General features: G+C 58.0%; 2 protein-coding genes across 5 annotated transcripts in view; both read left to right on the top strand.

Moving 5' to 3' along the window:
• INTS3 (integrator complex subunit 3) overlaps positions 1 to 7,536 on the top strand; it is a 38,731-nt gene extending 31,195 nt beyond the window's left edge. For all 4 annotated transcript variants that reach the window (XM_026485363.4, XM_044379060.3, XM_026485361.4 and 1 more), the window contains 10 exons: positions 1,670 to 1,823; positions 2,879 to 2,947; positions 3,631 to 3,706; positions 4,287 to 4,400; positions 4,750 to 4,798; positions 5,626 to 5,793; positions 6,100 to 6,200; positions 6,326 to 6,398; positions 6,486 to 6,642; positions 6,739 to 7,536. In XM_026485363.4, the coding sequence (XP_026341148.1) occupies positions 1,670 to 1,823; positions 2,879 to 2,947; positions 3,631 to 3,706; positions 4,287 to 4,400; positions 4,750 to 4,798; positions 5,626 to 5,793; positions 6,100 to 6,200; positions 6,326 to 6,398; positions 6,486 to 6,642; positions 6,739 to 6,816 (1,039 nt within the window). In that variant the 3' untranslated portion in view covers positions 6,817 to 7,536. The remainder of the gene's footprint in view (positions 1 to 1,669; positions 1,824 to 2,878; positions 2,948 to 3,630; positions 3,707 to 4,286; positions 4,401 to 4,749; positions 4,799 to 5,625; positions 5,794 to 6,099; positions 6,201 to 6,325; positions 6,399 to 6,485; positions 6,643 to 6,738) is intronic.
• An 836-nt stretch (positions 7,537 to 8,372) lies between these two features.
• On the top strand, positions 8,373 to 13,173 carry SLC27A3 (solute carrier family 27 member 3). Its single transcript, XM_026485366.4, has 10 exons — positions 8,373 to 9,356; positions 9,678 to 9,887; positions 10,170 to 10,328; positions 10,900 to 11,024; positions 11,266 to 11,460; positions 11,570 to 11,660; positions 11,790 to 11,988; positions 12,169 to 12,266; positions 12,392 to 12,522; positions 12,840 to 13,173. Exons 1-10 carry the CDS (start codon positions 8,765 to 8,767, stop codon positions 13,014 to 13,016), a joined length of 1,977 nt encoding a protein of 658 aa, XP_026341151.2. The 5' UTR covers positions 8,373 to 8,764; the 3' UTR covers positions 13,017 to 13,173.
• Positions 13,174 to 14,322: the final 1,149 nt, after the last annotated feature.

Below are 14,322 nucleotides of genomic sequence, written 5' to 3'. Positions count from 1 at the left end.
CTTTAAAACGACAGTTCAGTGGTTTAGAGTACATTCCCAAAGTTGTACAATTGTTGCTGCTGGTTAATTTAGAACATTTTCATCACCTGCAAGAGAAACCATGTCCCAATTAGCAGTCACCTCCCCATTGTCCCTTTCACCCCACCACTGTCAACCACGGATCTGCTTTCTGTCTTTATAGATTTACTTATTCTGTATCTTCCGTATGAATGGAATTATACAACGTGTGGTTTCTCGTGACTGGCTTTCGTCATTTAGTGTAATGTTTTCGAGGTTTATCCCCACTGTAGCTTGTGTCAGGACTTCCTTCCTTTTTATGGCCAAGTAATACTCCGCTGTCTAGATATGCCACAGTTTGTTTACCCGTTCACCCAGCGATGGGCATTTGATTTGTTTGCACTCTTGGCTGTTGGGAAAAGAGCTGCTGTGCACATTCACATGCAGATTTTCAGCTGGACACAGGTTTTCCGTTTTCTTGGGTATATACCTCAGAGTTGAATGCCGGTCAAACAGGAACTCCATCTCTGACTTGGTGAGGAACAGCCAAACTACTTTCCAGAGTGACTATGGCCAGTTTTCATTGCCAGCCGCCATGTGTGACGCTGCTGACGCTTTCCCGTGCTTCCCAACACCTGTTACCGCACAGCTTTTTCATCACAACCATCCTAACGGCTTTGTGGTTTTGACTTGCATTTTCCTGATGGCTAATGATATTGAGCAGCTTTTCATGTGCTTGTCATTGGCCATTTGCGTATTTTCTTTGGAGAAATGTCTGTTCAGATCCTCTCCTGTTTTGTTTTTTGTTTTTTTAATATTTATCTATTAGAGTGTGCGCAGGGGGGACAAGTACAGGCCTAGGAAGAGAGAGTCTTAAGCAGACTCCACGCTGAGCACAGAGCCTGACGAGAGGCTTGATCCCACCACCCAGAGATCACAACCTGAGCCGAAACCAGGAGTCGGATGCTTAACCAACTGAGCCACCTAGGTGCCCCTCCTCGCCTGTTTTTTAATTGGGGTTATCCATCTTTTTCTTGTTGATTCTTAAGATTTTTTTTTAATATATCCTGGATACAAGTCCTTTATGAAACATAAGGTTTGCAAATATTTTCTCATTCTGCAGGTTGTCTTTTCACTTCTTGATGATCCTTTGAAACACAGAAGTTTTACATTTTGAAGAGTCCAATTTATTTTTTCTCTGTCACTTGTGCTTTTGGTGTCATGTAGATTTTCTCCTGTGTTTTCTTCTAGGAGTTGTATGGTTTCAGTTCTTGTATTTAGGCCTGTAACCCCTTTTGAGTTGTTTCGCACGTGGTGTGAGGTGGGGGCCTCCATGTGTTGTTGCCGTCCTGGCTCAGAGCCCAGAAAGCAGGAGAGCGAGCTTTCTAGCCTGCGCTGAGCCCCCTCCTGTGTTTGCCTCTCACCAGTTAGCTGGTTCACTGACTGCAGTCGGCGCCCAGTCTGGAGCACTGGGGAGGATGCGGAGAGAAAAAAAGCGTGTCCTGGTTTCCATAAGTTACCAAGCTCTTCCGGAAGCCAGGGGAAAGCCATGAGACTGATTAGCCCAGAGCAACAGGGGCAGCAAAGGGATTGCAGAGGAGGGCCTGTTTAGAGGATGCCTGAGGCTGGATGCTGGGGTTGGCTGCTGGCTGAGGCCCAACTGCTCTTGCAGCAAAGCCGCTGCTGGGAAGATGAACCTGTACGAGTCGTTTGCCCAGGCCACGCAGCTGGGCGATCTGCACACCTGCTTAATGATGGACATGAAGGCCTGCCAGGAAGACGACGTGCGGCTGCTGTGCCACCTGACACCCTCCATCTATACAGAGGTCAGTGTCTCTGGTGGAATTCCGCTGGGACGGGGCAGCTGTGCAGGCCGGGCTCACGAGACTGTGCATCTCCGCATACAGCCCCTGCTGGCTGCGGCAGGCTGTTTTTTCCAGCACCACACCTGCCCCCCCCCCCGCGCCCATTAAAGGTTAAAAAATGTCTAAAACCCCCCGAATTCCTATCCTGTGCTTTGTGGTATGAGTTGGGGTCTGAGCGTCTACATTTGGGTTCTCAGCTTTGGCCCCATCCTCTGGACCCAGGACAGGCCCCCAGCCAAACCCGCGTGCACACGTTGCAGGCCCTCTTGCCATCTGATGGCTCACCCTCGGTTTCTGTCGTGGTTCCTGAAAACCAGGGCCTTTGTGGTGGAGACTCAGCTTTCGTTTCCCTCGTTCACTCACTGTCTTCTCTAGGAACTGGGACATCAGAGGGGTATCAGCTCTTCCTCCTCTTGGTGCGAGTTCCCGGGAACAGGGAAATCAGGGCACAGGGCGTGGGCACGACAGGAGGAACTGTGATCTCAGCCAAAATCTGCAGGGGGAGGGGTGCCCATGCCCAGTTTCCTCCTCTGCTCCCTCCCTGGTAAACTGGCCTCCCCAAGAAGGGGTCCTGCCTGCCTCTTGCGCAGCCCATACATGCACACTCTGTACCTTCTCTTCTTTGGCTGAGGGTTGGTACAGGTTGGATTTTTTTACTGCCGGGGATGCACGTGCTTGTGTTGTAGTTGTTGTTGTTTTACTGCCGCCAGACAGCACTCACCAGTCATGGCCAGTCCTTTCTGGCTCTAGCTTCATCTCTGGAGAGTTCCCCATTCCTTTCCTGAGACACACATACCCGTCTGTGGGCACACAAGTAGCAAATTTGGGTTCTGGAAGAGTTAGAGTCCCACCTGCACAGCTGTTGGATCTTTGTTTAGATATTTGTGTTAGGACCCACGTCTGGCTAACGCAGCCACCAGCTGAGCGTGTGGGAAGAACGGGGAGTGGGTCATGAGGTCCCAAGTCAAGGGACGCACCCTGGACTCCTGCCCCAGCTTCCCTCTTTTTCTGTCCAGTTTCCAGATGAGACCTTGCGGAGCGGCGAGCTGCTGAACATGATTGTGGCTGTTATTGACTCTGCACAGGTGCACAAGGGCCTGGCATCCTGGGAGGCCTGGGCAGCAGGGCACCCCCCCCCCGCCCCCACACGTGTGTGCACTTCAGGCCTGGGGGCTGGAAGGGAAATGGATCCCCAGGGAGGCAGGCAGGGCTCATTCTCTCCTGCACACTCCAGTTCCACATGGAAAGAGAGGATGAAAATGCTCAGGCCATTGACCTTCCCACCATGTGCAGGGCCCCGGGAGGCTGCAGCTTTGCTTGTGCGTTGTTCTCATGCTGAACCGAGGCCCCATTTCTGCTCCTCCTCTCCACTCACTTGCCCTTCTTCCTTCATTCTTTTTTCTTTGCCTTTCTCCTACTCACACCTCTGTGCCAGGGCTCAGCCTCTCAGGGCCCTTCCCTCCTCCTCAGGCACAGGCTGGTCAGGGCCCAAACTAGGGCCAGGTAGACAAGTTGCCCATTTTCCCTCTGCTGTTAGGGCATGGAAACCACTTTAATGGTTTTCTTTAACTATTCTGCCCCAAAGAGGCCTTCCCCCGTCCTTCACCAGCCCCTGCACCCTTCAGAGACCTCCCCATGCCTTTGAACTAGGTTTTCCCTCCCTCCGGTTTTTTCCGCGTGTGAGCCCTCCTGTTTCTCCTTCCACATTGGCTTCCTGGCTTCTTTTAGAACCAATGGGTCTTGCCTTCTTCCTCCTCCTCTTCCTCAGCTCCAGGAGCTGGTCTGCCACGTGATGATGGGGAACCTGGTCATGTTTCGAAAGGACTCTGTCCTCAACATACTCAGTAAGTGAGCAGACCCTGCAGGCACCCCGGGGGCGGGGGGGGATAAAGACGTGTGGCAGCCCTGGGTTTTGGGTTTTTTTTTTTAAGAATTTATTTATTTCTTTGACAGACAGGGAGAGAGGGAACACAAGCAGGGGGAGTGGGAGAGGGAGAAGCAGGGTTCCCGCTGAGCAGGGAGCCCGATGCGGGGCCCGATCCCAGGACCCTGGGATCATGTCCTGAGCCGAAGGCAGACGCTTAATGACAGCCACCCAGAAACCCCAGGCCTGGATGTTTTCTGATAGTAGCAGAACTGGCTTGGGTTGAGAATGGGCTAGACCGTCACTCTGCCCTGCTCCGTGGTCTTGGGCAGTGTCTCTGGTTCTTGCTTAAGCTCAGGGCTGGTGGGACTACAGAAGTGATGTGAAGTCTTTGAGGATAATGCTTTGTGTGGAAAGGGAGAATATCTGTCGTCTCAGTGTCATCAGTGACCTCACCCGTGTACCTCCCCTGCTCGGGGGCTGCTAGTCAGAGGATTAGCCCTGTGCTGTGTGTGAAGGAGAGAGCACGTGCACGAGCACACCCCCTCTGTCTCCTGCAGTCCAGAGCCTGGACTGGGAGACCTTTGAGCAGTACTGCGCCTGGCAGCTCTTCCTGGCCCACAACATCCCCCTGGAGACCATAATCCCCATCCTGCAGCACCTCAAGTACAAAGGTGAGTCGGGCAGCAGGCAGGGAGCATTGAGGGAAAGACCCCCAGGTCCCTCTGGGGCAGGGCTGAGGCCCCTCGGCTTGGGTATGAGCAGACTCACTGCTGCCCCTCCCGGCGAAGTATGGAAGGCCAGACTCCGTGCTCAGTCACATAGGCTCTTCAGAGGAGTCCTGCAGGCAGGCCCACTCCGAGCCAGGCACGAGGTGGGGCTCAGGCTGCTCGGGATTTTCTAGAAGCAAGGGATTGTTCTTCCTTGCTTCTTCAAGTGGCTGTTGATTGGGGGATGGGAGAGGTACCAGGATTCTTCCTGGAATTCTACAACCCTCTTAGCAGCCTCTGCCCTCCCCCACAGAGCACCCAGAGGCCCTGTCTTGCCTGCTGCTTCAGCTCCGAAGAGAGAAGTGAGTTCTGCTTCTGGGGACTCTAGCTCCCAGTCACAGCACACCAAGAGATAGCATCGGTGAATGGCTCCCAGCTGCTCCTTTAGGAGGCTGGCCATGCTTTTTCCTACTGTAGACATCTGCTTCTTCTGCTGTCCCCTAAAATGATTTACAAACAAGCAGCTCCCCTGGGATCTGGGCTTCCTCTCGACTTTAAGCCCCTGCCCACCAGGAGCTGCTCTGGGAGGAGGGGTGGGGGGTGGGGACCGGACATCCCGGTTTCCTGCTCCCCACCCCTACTCTGCTGAGGCCACCCTGGGCTAACCCTGGAGGAGGCTAGGCTGGGTTGGAGTACAGGGGTGGGGCCTGGAGGGGGAGCCAGCAGAGCCGGCAGAGGCCCCTCCACCCTCCAGCACGGGCACTTTCCCAACAACCCAGATAAGTAGGGCAGCAGCTGTGTGTCTTTTCCTTCCTACCTTCTTGCCTTCCTTCCACCTTTTCTGCTCTCTTGCCTGAGAGACTGGAAGTGGTACAGAATATCCCAGAGGAAGTGGGCAGCTTGGGGGCTGGCAGGCCACGGTGTGGTCCCTTACCTCCCTGGCCCATTTCCTGACTGTTCTGGGCAAGGTGGCAGAGATTTGGTGAGCCGCTTCCCCAGTATGGGTGCCGGCTGCTGGTACTGCAGAGACCCTTGGCCCAGGGGAAGAGGGAGAGGGTGTGAGAGCAGGAAGCTGCCTCAACTCGGGTGGGGAGGGGGGGTGAGGTTTGGGGAGTGAGTAGGTGGGCGAGTCGAGAGCATCCTGAGGCCAGCTGTGTGAGCAGGGTGCCCTGTGCCCTGTCACCCCCAGACCCAGCGAGGAGATGGTGAAGATGGTGTTGAGCAGGCCCTGCCACCCCGACGACCAGTTCACCACCAGCATCCTGCGGCACTGGTGCATGAAGCATGACGAGCTGCTGGCCGAGCACATCAAGTCGCTGCTCATCAAGAACAACAGCCTACCTCGCAAGAGGCAGAGGTGGGAGCAAGAGCGAGGGGGCACGTGGGCCCTGTGGAGGGCTGCCCCCTGTCCACAGGCCGGCCGGGGCGGTTCCTTCCTGGTTAGTGGGTGACACCTAGTGGTCTGAAGCTACATATGGTGTATGGGCCCACTCTGGCCCCTTCCCCGTCTTTCCCTGGTGCCTGGTGGCTGGTCCCTGGTCCACTGCACCCTTCCCCATATGGGCTGTGTCTGTCTTCAGGAGGGGCCCTGGTGGGGAGGGTGTCCCGCACTCCTGGAGCCCTCCCCTCGAGCTCACACTCCGGCTGTGTGACTTCCCTGCAGCCTGAGGAGCTCCAGCAGCAAGCTGGCGCAGCTGACTCTGGAGCAGATCCTGGAGCACTTGGACAGCCTGCGTCTCAACCTGACCAACACCAAGCAGAACTGTATGCATTGCAGACCCGTGGCTCAGGCCAGCCCTAGAAGGGTGGGGGCAGGGCCAGGAGAGTTGAGTGAGTTCCTGGACCTCTCACTGTCCTTCCTTCCCTGCTCTCCCTCCTCCTCCCTCTAGTTTTTAGCCAGACCCCGATTCTCCAGGCTCTGCAGCACGTGCAGGCAAGCTGTGATGAGGCCCACAAGATGAAGTAAGGCCTTGGGGAAGCAGTGGGAGCGGCCTGCCGGACAGAGAAGAGGCTGGGAGGAGTGTGCTGAGGGCGGGTTCTTTCCCTCAGGTTCAGCGATCTCTTCTCCCTGGCTGAGGAATACGAGGACTCGTCCACCAAGCCACCCAAGAGCCGGAGAAAAGCAGCTCTGTCCAGTCCCCGCAGTCGAAAGAATGCCACACAGCCCCCCAATGCTGAGGAAGAGTCAGGCTCCAGCAGCGCCTCGGTAAGAGCCCTCACCTCTGGGCTCAGCAACTCTGGGAGTGGTGGGGCTGGAGCCAGTAGCTGCTCAGGCTAAGGACCGCCCCCCCATCTCTTCCAGGAGGAAGAAGACACAAAACCGAAGCCTACCAAGAGGAAACGGAAAGGGTCCTCTGCAGTGGGGTCTGACAGTGACTGAGACCCTGGATTCCCCATCCCACCCCCAGTTGGACTGCCCTCCCCTCCTTGGTGAATCAAAGGTTAATAAGGGCTGGGGAGGTAGTGGGGAGACCCCCCTCCCCCTGCCCAAGGCTCACCTGGTGGGAAAGACAAGCTGCCCCCTTTGGCTCAGCCTGAGAAGCTGCCATGCAGCCCCAGCCCCTGCTCCCTCCTGTCCAGGGCTCCAGCCCCATCACACTGCTGTTCCCACCGACTTGGGTCCCACTGAAGTCAGACGCTGTGTGAAATCTGGGCTGGTGCAGGTCCTCAGCCCCTGCCCCTCCCCAGCCTCCCAAAGAGAAGAGAAATGGCAGATGGGGCTGCTGGTCCGAAAGGCCAGGATGGGAGTGAGGACAGTGTGTGGATGCCCCTTCCCGTATTCCCCATCAGGCCTTGACCTCCTCCTCGCAGGCATTTTATAGTTGCTCTCCATCCTCCCGTGTGAAATGGGCATTTCATCAGTGATGTGGTCCAGCTGCCTGCCTGTTCCTCGACATGGGGCAGGTGCGGGGGCATAGGAATTCAGGCAGGGACAGAGCGGAGAGGGAGGCCAGAGCCCCTGGGACTCCCGGAGAGAGACAGTTTTCACAGAACTGTCAGTTGCCCTATTTCCTCGGTTCTGTCTTTTTTGTTTTGTTTTTTGGCAGAGATAATCGCGTTTTAAAAGTTTTTAAATGACAATAAAACAAGCCAGAACCTCTTTTGTGCTGGAGTTGCTGGCCCAGGTGCTCTTACCCTGTGCGCCTAACCGGATGTCTCCACTCCCTGGTGGCCTGAGAACTTCCCTTTTCCCTTCCTGCACACCCCCTTGTCTGGAGTGGGAGGGGCTTTTTGCTGCCCCCCACCTGCCCAGCTTTCCTGCTGCCACTGGGGCTGTGCACCAGGCACTGACCTGTCCGGGCAACCATCTCCCTTTAAGTTGAACTCTGTTCCTCCCTACTTCTCTCAAGAAACTAGAGGCTTCCAAAGTGAGTGAGTGTCCACTTCAGTAGATCTGTGTGCTTACCAACTGCTGGAGGACTGCTTAGGGGTGGAGGATAACCCCAATTCGGATTCTGATGGACAGAAGTGGGCCTGGTGGGAAGAGTTCAGATACCAGCGAGAGGGAACCCTCTTTGTTCCACAGCCTGGCCACTTGCCGCCCCCTGTGTCCCAGCGGAAAAGAATCCCCTAGGCTGCAAGGGAGGCTGGGTGGGCTACCGAGGAGGAAGAAGCGAGGTCTGGGCGGAGGACAGACTGGCTCCTGCAGAATCCAGTGTCCTCTTCCTCAAAGCTGCTGTTCCTTTACAAGTCGAAGTCGCGGGAGGCCTCTTCTTCCTCTCCCCTTCCCGTTCCCTCTGCCCCAATTAAAAGCAGGATGGAAAGCATTCGCTGGCTGGCCCCAATTATTGTGCCCTTGCCCAGAGGGAGGGGCCTCCGCTTTCGCCCCTCCAGAACTTTGGCTGGCTGGGTCCCCACCCATCCCCTGGGGCTGCTGCTGCCGTGGGGGGGGGGGGGAGGGGCACGGGTCTGGCAATCGGGCCGGGACTTGCAGCGCCAAACGGGGCAGGGGCCGAGTTCTCCGGCCAGTTTTGGGGGAGAGCAGTGGCATCTTCAGGCCGGGACGTCACAGTTCAGCCAGATGCCAGAAGCGACCTTGGGGAGAAAAACCTGAACCGGGACCTGGGAGGGTGTGGGCTGTCAGCAGTCTGGGAAGGAGCCCGCACAGGGCGGAGCCCGGCTGCAGGGAGGGCCGAGAGTGCGGGGCCGCCCCCCACGCACTCCCGGCCTCGGCTCCCAGCCCGTGGAGAACGGGGTGGGGAGAGCTGGGTGGGAAGGGGCGTGCGCTAGCGCACGCGCTCTCCCGGGAGGGAGAGGTCTCCGAGCAAAAGCGAGCGGCCCCAGTTTTCGGAAGGGAGCCTCTGGGCCGAGCTAAGGACCAGGGCACCATGGCCGCCCTCCTGCTGCTGCCCCTGCTGCCGCTGCTGCTTCTGCCGCTGCTGCTACTGCTTCGGAAACTGCACCTCTGGCCGGGGCTGCGCTGGCTCGCCGCGGACTTGGCCTTCGCGGTGCGCGCCCTACGCTGCAAACGGGCTCTTCGAGCGCGCGCCCTGGCTGCGGCCGCCGCCGACCCGAGGGGCCCCGAGGGGGGCTGCAGCCTGGCCTGGCGCCTCGCGCAACTGGCCCGGCAGCGCCCTGCACACATCTTCCTCATTCACGGAGCGCGACGCTTCAGCTACGCGGAGGCCGAGCGCGAGAGCAACCGGGCTGCGCGCGCTTTTTTGCGCGCGCGGGGCTGGGACGCGGGGCCCGGCGGCGCAGAGGACGAGCGGGCCGCGGGAGTTGCCGGCGCCGCGGCCCCTCTGGAACCCGGGGCCACCGTGGCGCTGCTCCTGCCCGCCTGCCCAGAGTTCCTGTGGCTCTGGTTCGGGCTAGCCAAGGCCGGCCTGCGCACAGCCTTTGTGCCCGCCGCCCTGCGCCGGGGACCCCTCCTGCACTGCCTCCGCAGCTGCGGCGCGCGCGCGCTGGTGCTGGCGCCAGGTGAGGCTGGAGCGCGCGGCCAGCGGGGCGGGGCCGGCTTCGGGAAGCGGCGCGTTGGGGGCCGCAGAGAAGGGGCGGGACTCGGAAGGAGGCCGAGCTACCTCGCGGGGGTTCGGAAAGGGTGCTTGGGGATTTGAGTCTTTGGGTTTGCGAAGGGAGGGAGCTGGTTCTTTGGTTCCCAGAACGGTAATGGGATGTTCATACCCTTCTCCTCGCCCAAGAGCAGAGGTGGTGGGGAGGGGCGAGGGGCGAGGGGCGTGCAAATAGGCTGTGGGGTGAAGAATTCTGGGTCGCCAAGGTGTGCCTTGCCACCCCATCCAGAGTTCCTGGAGTCCCTGGAGCCTGACCTGCCAGCCCTGAGAGCCATGGGGCTCCGTCTGTGGGCTGCAGGCCCTGAAACCCATCCTGCTGGAATCAGCGATTTGCTGGCCGAGGCCTCCGCTGAAGTGGATGAACCAGTGCCTGGGTACCTGTCTGCCCCCCAGAGCATAATGGACACGTGCCTGTATATCTTCACTTCTGGCACCACGGGTGAGCCCTGGACTTACGTGCCAGAAATTAGGCAGAGGAAGGCAAGGGGCTGGGAACAGGAACTATGGCCTCAGTTTCCAGGCCACCCCTCCAAAGCCTCCCGGCCCCTCCACCCTGGTCCTGATGATCAAACTCATTTCTCCACCTGCCTGAACTTCCCACATTTCCAGGACAGCTCAGCCTCCCTTCTCAGCTTCAGCCTTGCCTCTGCCTCTCTGTTGGAAACCCAGCAGGGGCAGGGGGAGGCAGGGCCTGAAGCTCACGCCCTTCCCGCCCCCACAGGCCTCCCCAAGGCTGCTCGGATCAGTCATCTGAAGATTCTGCAGTGCCAGGCGTTCTACGAGCTGTGTGGTGCCCACCAGGAGGATGTGATCTACCTCGCCCTCCCACTCTACCACATGTCCGGCTCCCTGTTGGGCATCGTGGGCTGTCTAGGCATTGGTCAGTCTCCCCAATTCCCACCCCAGTCCTCCCCTCACCTTTAGTCCTCCAGCAGATGTTTTTCCTAGCAAACGTTTATTAAGTCCCGACTGTGGTATGCTCACCTGGGGATGCTTCCTGAGTCCTTCGGGCTAGAGAGTCCAGAGGAAGGAGGCAGCAGGGGCCTGCAATCCAAGAGTTCCCGGGACCGTGGAGCAGCATCGCCTGCACGACCTGCAGACTGGCTGGGGAGGCTGGATCGTTCTCAGGACTCCAGACTCCAAGGGCGGGGTGGGGACGGGCTGTGGATGTCAGCCCAGGAAGAAGCAAATGGAGAAGAACGTTGGGACCTGGGGGCAGGGTACAGAGCATGGACTGTGTGGGGATAGGAAGTAGAGAAAGGGCACCGTCCTCTCTGTGGCACGGGTGGGAAAGGAAGAGGGCCAAGTTGGCCTGCCGTTGAATGTCACAGCAGGGCCTTCTGGGGAACTACACACTACAGCGAGGGCTAGTATCTGGGAAGGAGGGGGTCGAGCACCCCTCACAGCCCTAACCTCACCTTCCTTCCCCCCTCCCTCCCCACTTCTGGCAGGGGCCACAGTGGTGCTGAAGTCCAAGTTCTCGGCTGGTCAGTTCTGGGAGGACTGCCAGCAGCACAGGGTGACAGTGTTCCAGTACATCGGGGAATTATGCCGATACCTTGTCAACCAGCCCCCGGTGCGTGGGCACAGGTCCTGGACAGAGCTGCCAAGGCAGGGAGATGGGCGCTTCATGGGAAACACTGAGACAGTTGTGTGGGCGTTGGAAGAGAATGGCAGGGTGGGGTGAGGAGCCTGGGTTGATAGGACGTCTGAGTGGGGTCCCAGTGGACGGGCTTCAGGGGAGTGGGAAACAGGACCTCGTTTGGGGGAGCTGGCGTCTTGGCGTTGAACCTTCTGCCCATCTCTCCTCATCTCAGAGCAAGGCAGAGCACGGACATAAGGTCCGGCTGGCAGTGGGTAGTGGGCTGCGTCCAGACACCTGGGAGCGTTTTGTGCGGCGCTTTGGGCCCCTGCAGGTGTTAGAGACCTACGGACTAACAGAGGGCAACGTTGCCACTTTCAACTACACAGGACAGCTGGGTGCTGTGGGACGTGCTTCCTGGCTTTACAAGGTGAGAGAGGAATGGGAAAGAAACTGGGGATCCCATGAAAGGTGGGGGCCGGCAGGGAGGGGGCTCATGCAACTGAAATGACCCAGTGCCTGGGTCTCCCTTCCCCCAGCATGTCTTCCCCTTCTCTTTGATTCGCTATGATGTCACCACAGGGGAGCCGATTAGGGACACCCAGGGGCACTGTGTGGCCACATGTCCAGGTTCGTGCTCAGGTGGGGTGGGTGGGGTGGTGCAGCTGGCAGAGGAGGATTGGGACTGGACAGTGGGGTGAGGGGCAGGGGGCTCTGGGTGAGGAGGGTAGCCACCCCTGACCCCATTGACTCTGCCAGGTGAGCCAGGGCTGCTGGTGGCCCCAGTAAGCCAGCAGTCCCCGTTCCTGGGCTACGCTGGGGGGCCAGAGCTGGGCCGGGGAAAGCTGCTGAAGAATGTCTTCCAACCTGGGGATGTTTTCTTCAACACTGGGGACCTTCTGGTCTGCGATGACCAGGGTTTTCTCCGCTTCCACGATCGTACCGGAGACACATTCAGGTACCTGTCCGTGACTTTGAGTCCTTTCCCAGACATCCAGTGTCTGTGACCCAAAGCCCCTAAACCTAACTTCCTAACTCGCACCCAAACCCAGCCCCTCATCTAACCTCTCCTGTCAGAGCTCCGGGACACTTCTGCCCCCACCCGCCCCTAAGGCCCAGGATCTCTGCCCTCTTGCAGGTGGAAAGGGGAGAACGTGGCCACAACTGAGGTGGCGGAGGCTTTGGAGTCCCTGGATTTTCTGCAGGAGGTGAACGTCTACGGAGTCACCGTGCCAGGTGCCAAGACATGGGAGGTGGGAGGCAGCCAGCCTGCTGCCCTGACCTGGTATTACTTGGGCCCAGGGAACATGAAGCTGGAGGGTGGTCCACCACAGCAGCTGACCTTTCCCCCTCATCACCAGGGCACGAAGGCCGAGCTGGAATGGCAGCCCTGGTTCTGCGTGCCCCCCACTCTTTGGACCTTGTGCAACTCTACGCCCGTGTTTCTGAGAACTTGCCGCCGTATGCCTGGCCTCGATTCCTAAGGCTCCAGGTAATCAGCCGCTCCTGCTCCACCCCTCCCTTTGTGTCTGAGGCAGTTGGTGGCTCCCAGACCCCACACAGGGTCCTCGCGAAATACTCTCCATGAGGAGCAAGAACAGCTCCTTCCCAGACATGCACTCCTGTGCCCCCCTTCATTCCCTCTGCCCTCCTCCAGGCTTGCCTCCTTCTCTTCCCTGTCACCCTGTCCCCTAGACTCTGACCTCATACCTTCTTTTCCCTGCCCCTTGACAAAATTCAGGTGACTCACCTGAACCACCTGGGCAGAATACGCCTTCCTTCAACATCTTTTGGTGCTCCCCCCCTCAGGAGTCTCTGGCCACCACAGAGACCTTCAAGCAGCAGAAGGTGCGGATGGCAAAGGAGGGCTTTGACCCAAGCGCACTGTCTGACCCCCTCTACGTTCTGGACCAGGCTGGGGGTGCCTACCTGCCCCTCACAGCTGCCCGGTACAGTGCCCTCCTGGCTGGGGACCTTCGCATCTGAGAGCCCCGCGTGCTCAGGTGCCAAGGGAGCAACTTTGTGGGTTGGGGGCACGGCAGGCGCACCGGGGGCTGTCGGGACCTTTTTTATACCAGATTTGGAATCGTTGTTTTGTAATAAACGGGGCCAGAGCCAGTCTGGCTGTCTTTCCGATCTGTGATTTCGGTCTCCCCTGTCTGTGGAACTGCTCTTTCCTGGCCCAGAGCCACACATACCTGTGCCCCGACTTTACGTGGCCCGAGCTCCTCGTCTGCACCGCAGTGTTTTTCCTCTCAGGTGACCCAGTGTGATCCTTGTCCTTGGAGAGCCCCTGGTGGTGGATGTCTGTCTGTGCTGTGTGTGCCCACCCGAGCTTCATGCCCCGAGCACCGGGCAGCTCTGTCGGGGGAGCCGTGGGATTTGAGGGCTTGACCAAATGGCACAGGTGGACAGAGGCACAGAAATGCTGCCCCCCGTGGCCAGCCAGCCCATCCCCACAAAGGCTGAACGGGAGAAGAGTCAACCAGGCAAAACAAAGGTTTGATTTTGAGGAAGAGGATACTCTAGACGCCCTTCTTCCCTCACAGCCTCTGATAAAGCTAGTCAATGAGGGGGAAAGGATGGGGCCACGCAGCACCCCCCGCTCAGATGTTTCTAATTTTACCTAATCTTAGTCCTACATTCTCAGAGTAGCAACCCAGGTTGGGGCCCCCCAGGCTCTGAGGCGACTTTGAAGGCTTTCCTGGGAGCAAGGCTCACAGTACATTTGTGCATGTGGCAGCAGGAAGAATGGGGGAATCAAAAGGAAAAAGGCCTGTCCTTAGCCTCCAAGTGAAGCATCAAAAAAGTTCATCATCTAGGGGCGCCTGGGTGGTACAGTGGTTAAGCGTCTGCCTTCGGCTCAGGGCGTGATCCCGGAGTCCTGGGATCGATCCCCACATCAGGCTCCTCTGCTGTGAGCCTGCTTCTTCCTCTCCCACTCCCCCTGCTTGTGTTCCCTCTCTCGCTGGCTGTCTCTCTCTCTGTCACATAAATAAATAAAATCTTTTAAAAAAAAAAAAGTTCATCATCTAAAAAATAAAACTAAAGTCCTGCCTGTTGGGGTGCCTGGCTGGCTCAGTCAGTGGAACACTGGACACTTCATCTTGGGGTTGTGGGTTCGACCCCCACAGTGAGTGTAGAGATTACTTAAAAAATAAAATAATAATAATAATTTAAAAAGTCCCTTCTCTTTTGAGCTGTGGGTCTTCAACATTTTCTGCTACTTTCTCCTGGGTTATCTTTCTCTAATTCCTCTCCCCAACGTGAGAGGTCAGGGGACAGGCCCCAC

This window comes from Ursus arctos, unplaced genomic scaffold, assembly GCF_023065955.2.
Source record: "Ursus arctos isolate Adak ecotype North America unplaced genomic scaffold, UrsArc2.0 scaffold_2, whole genome shotgun sequence".
Lineage (NCBI taxonomy): Eukaryota > Metazoa > Chordata > Mammalia > Carnivora > Ursidae > Ursus > Ursus arctos.
Note: the sequence above shows the minus strand (reverse complement) of the source record. Positions and strands in the feature narration are given on the sequence as shown.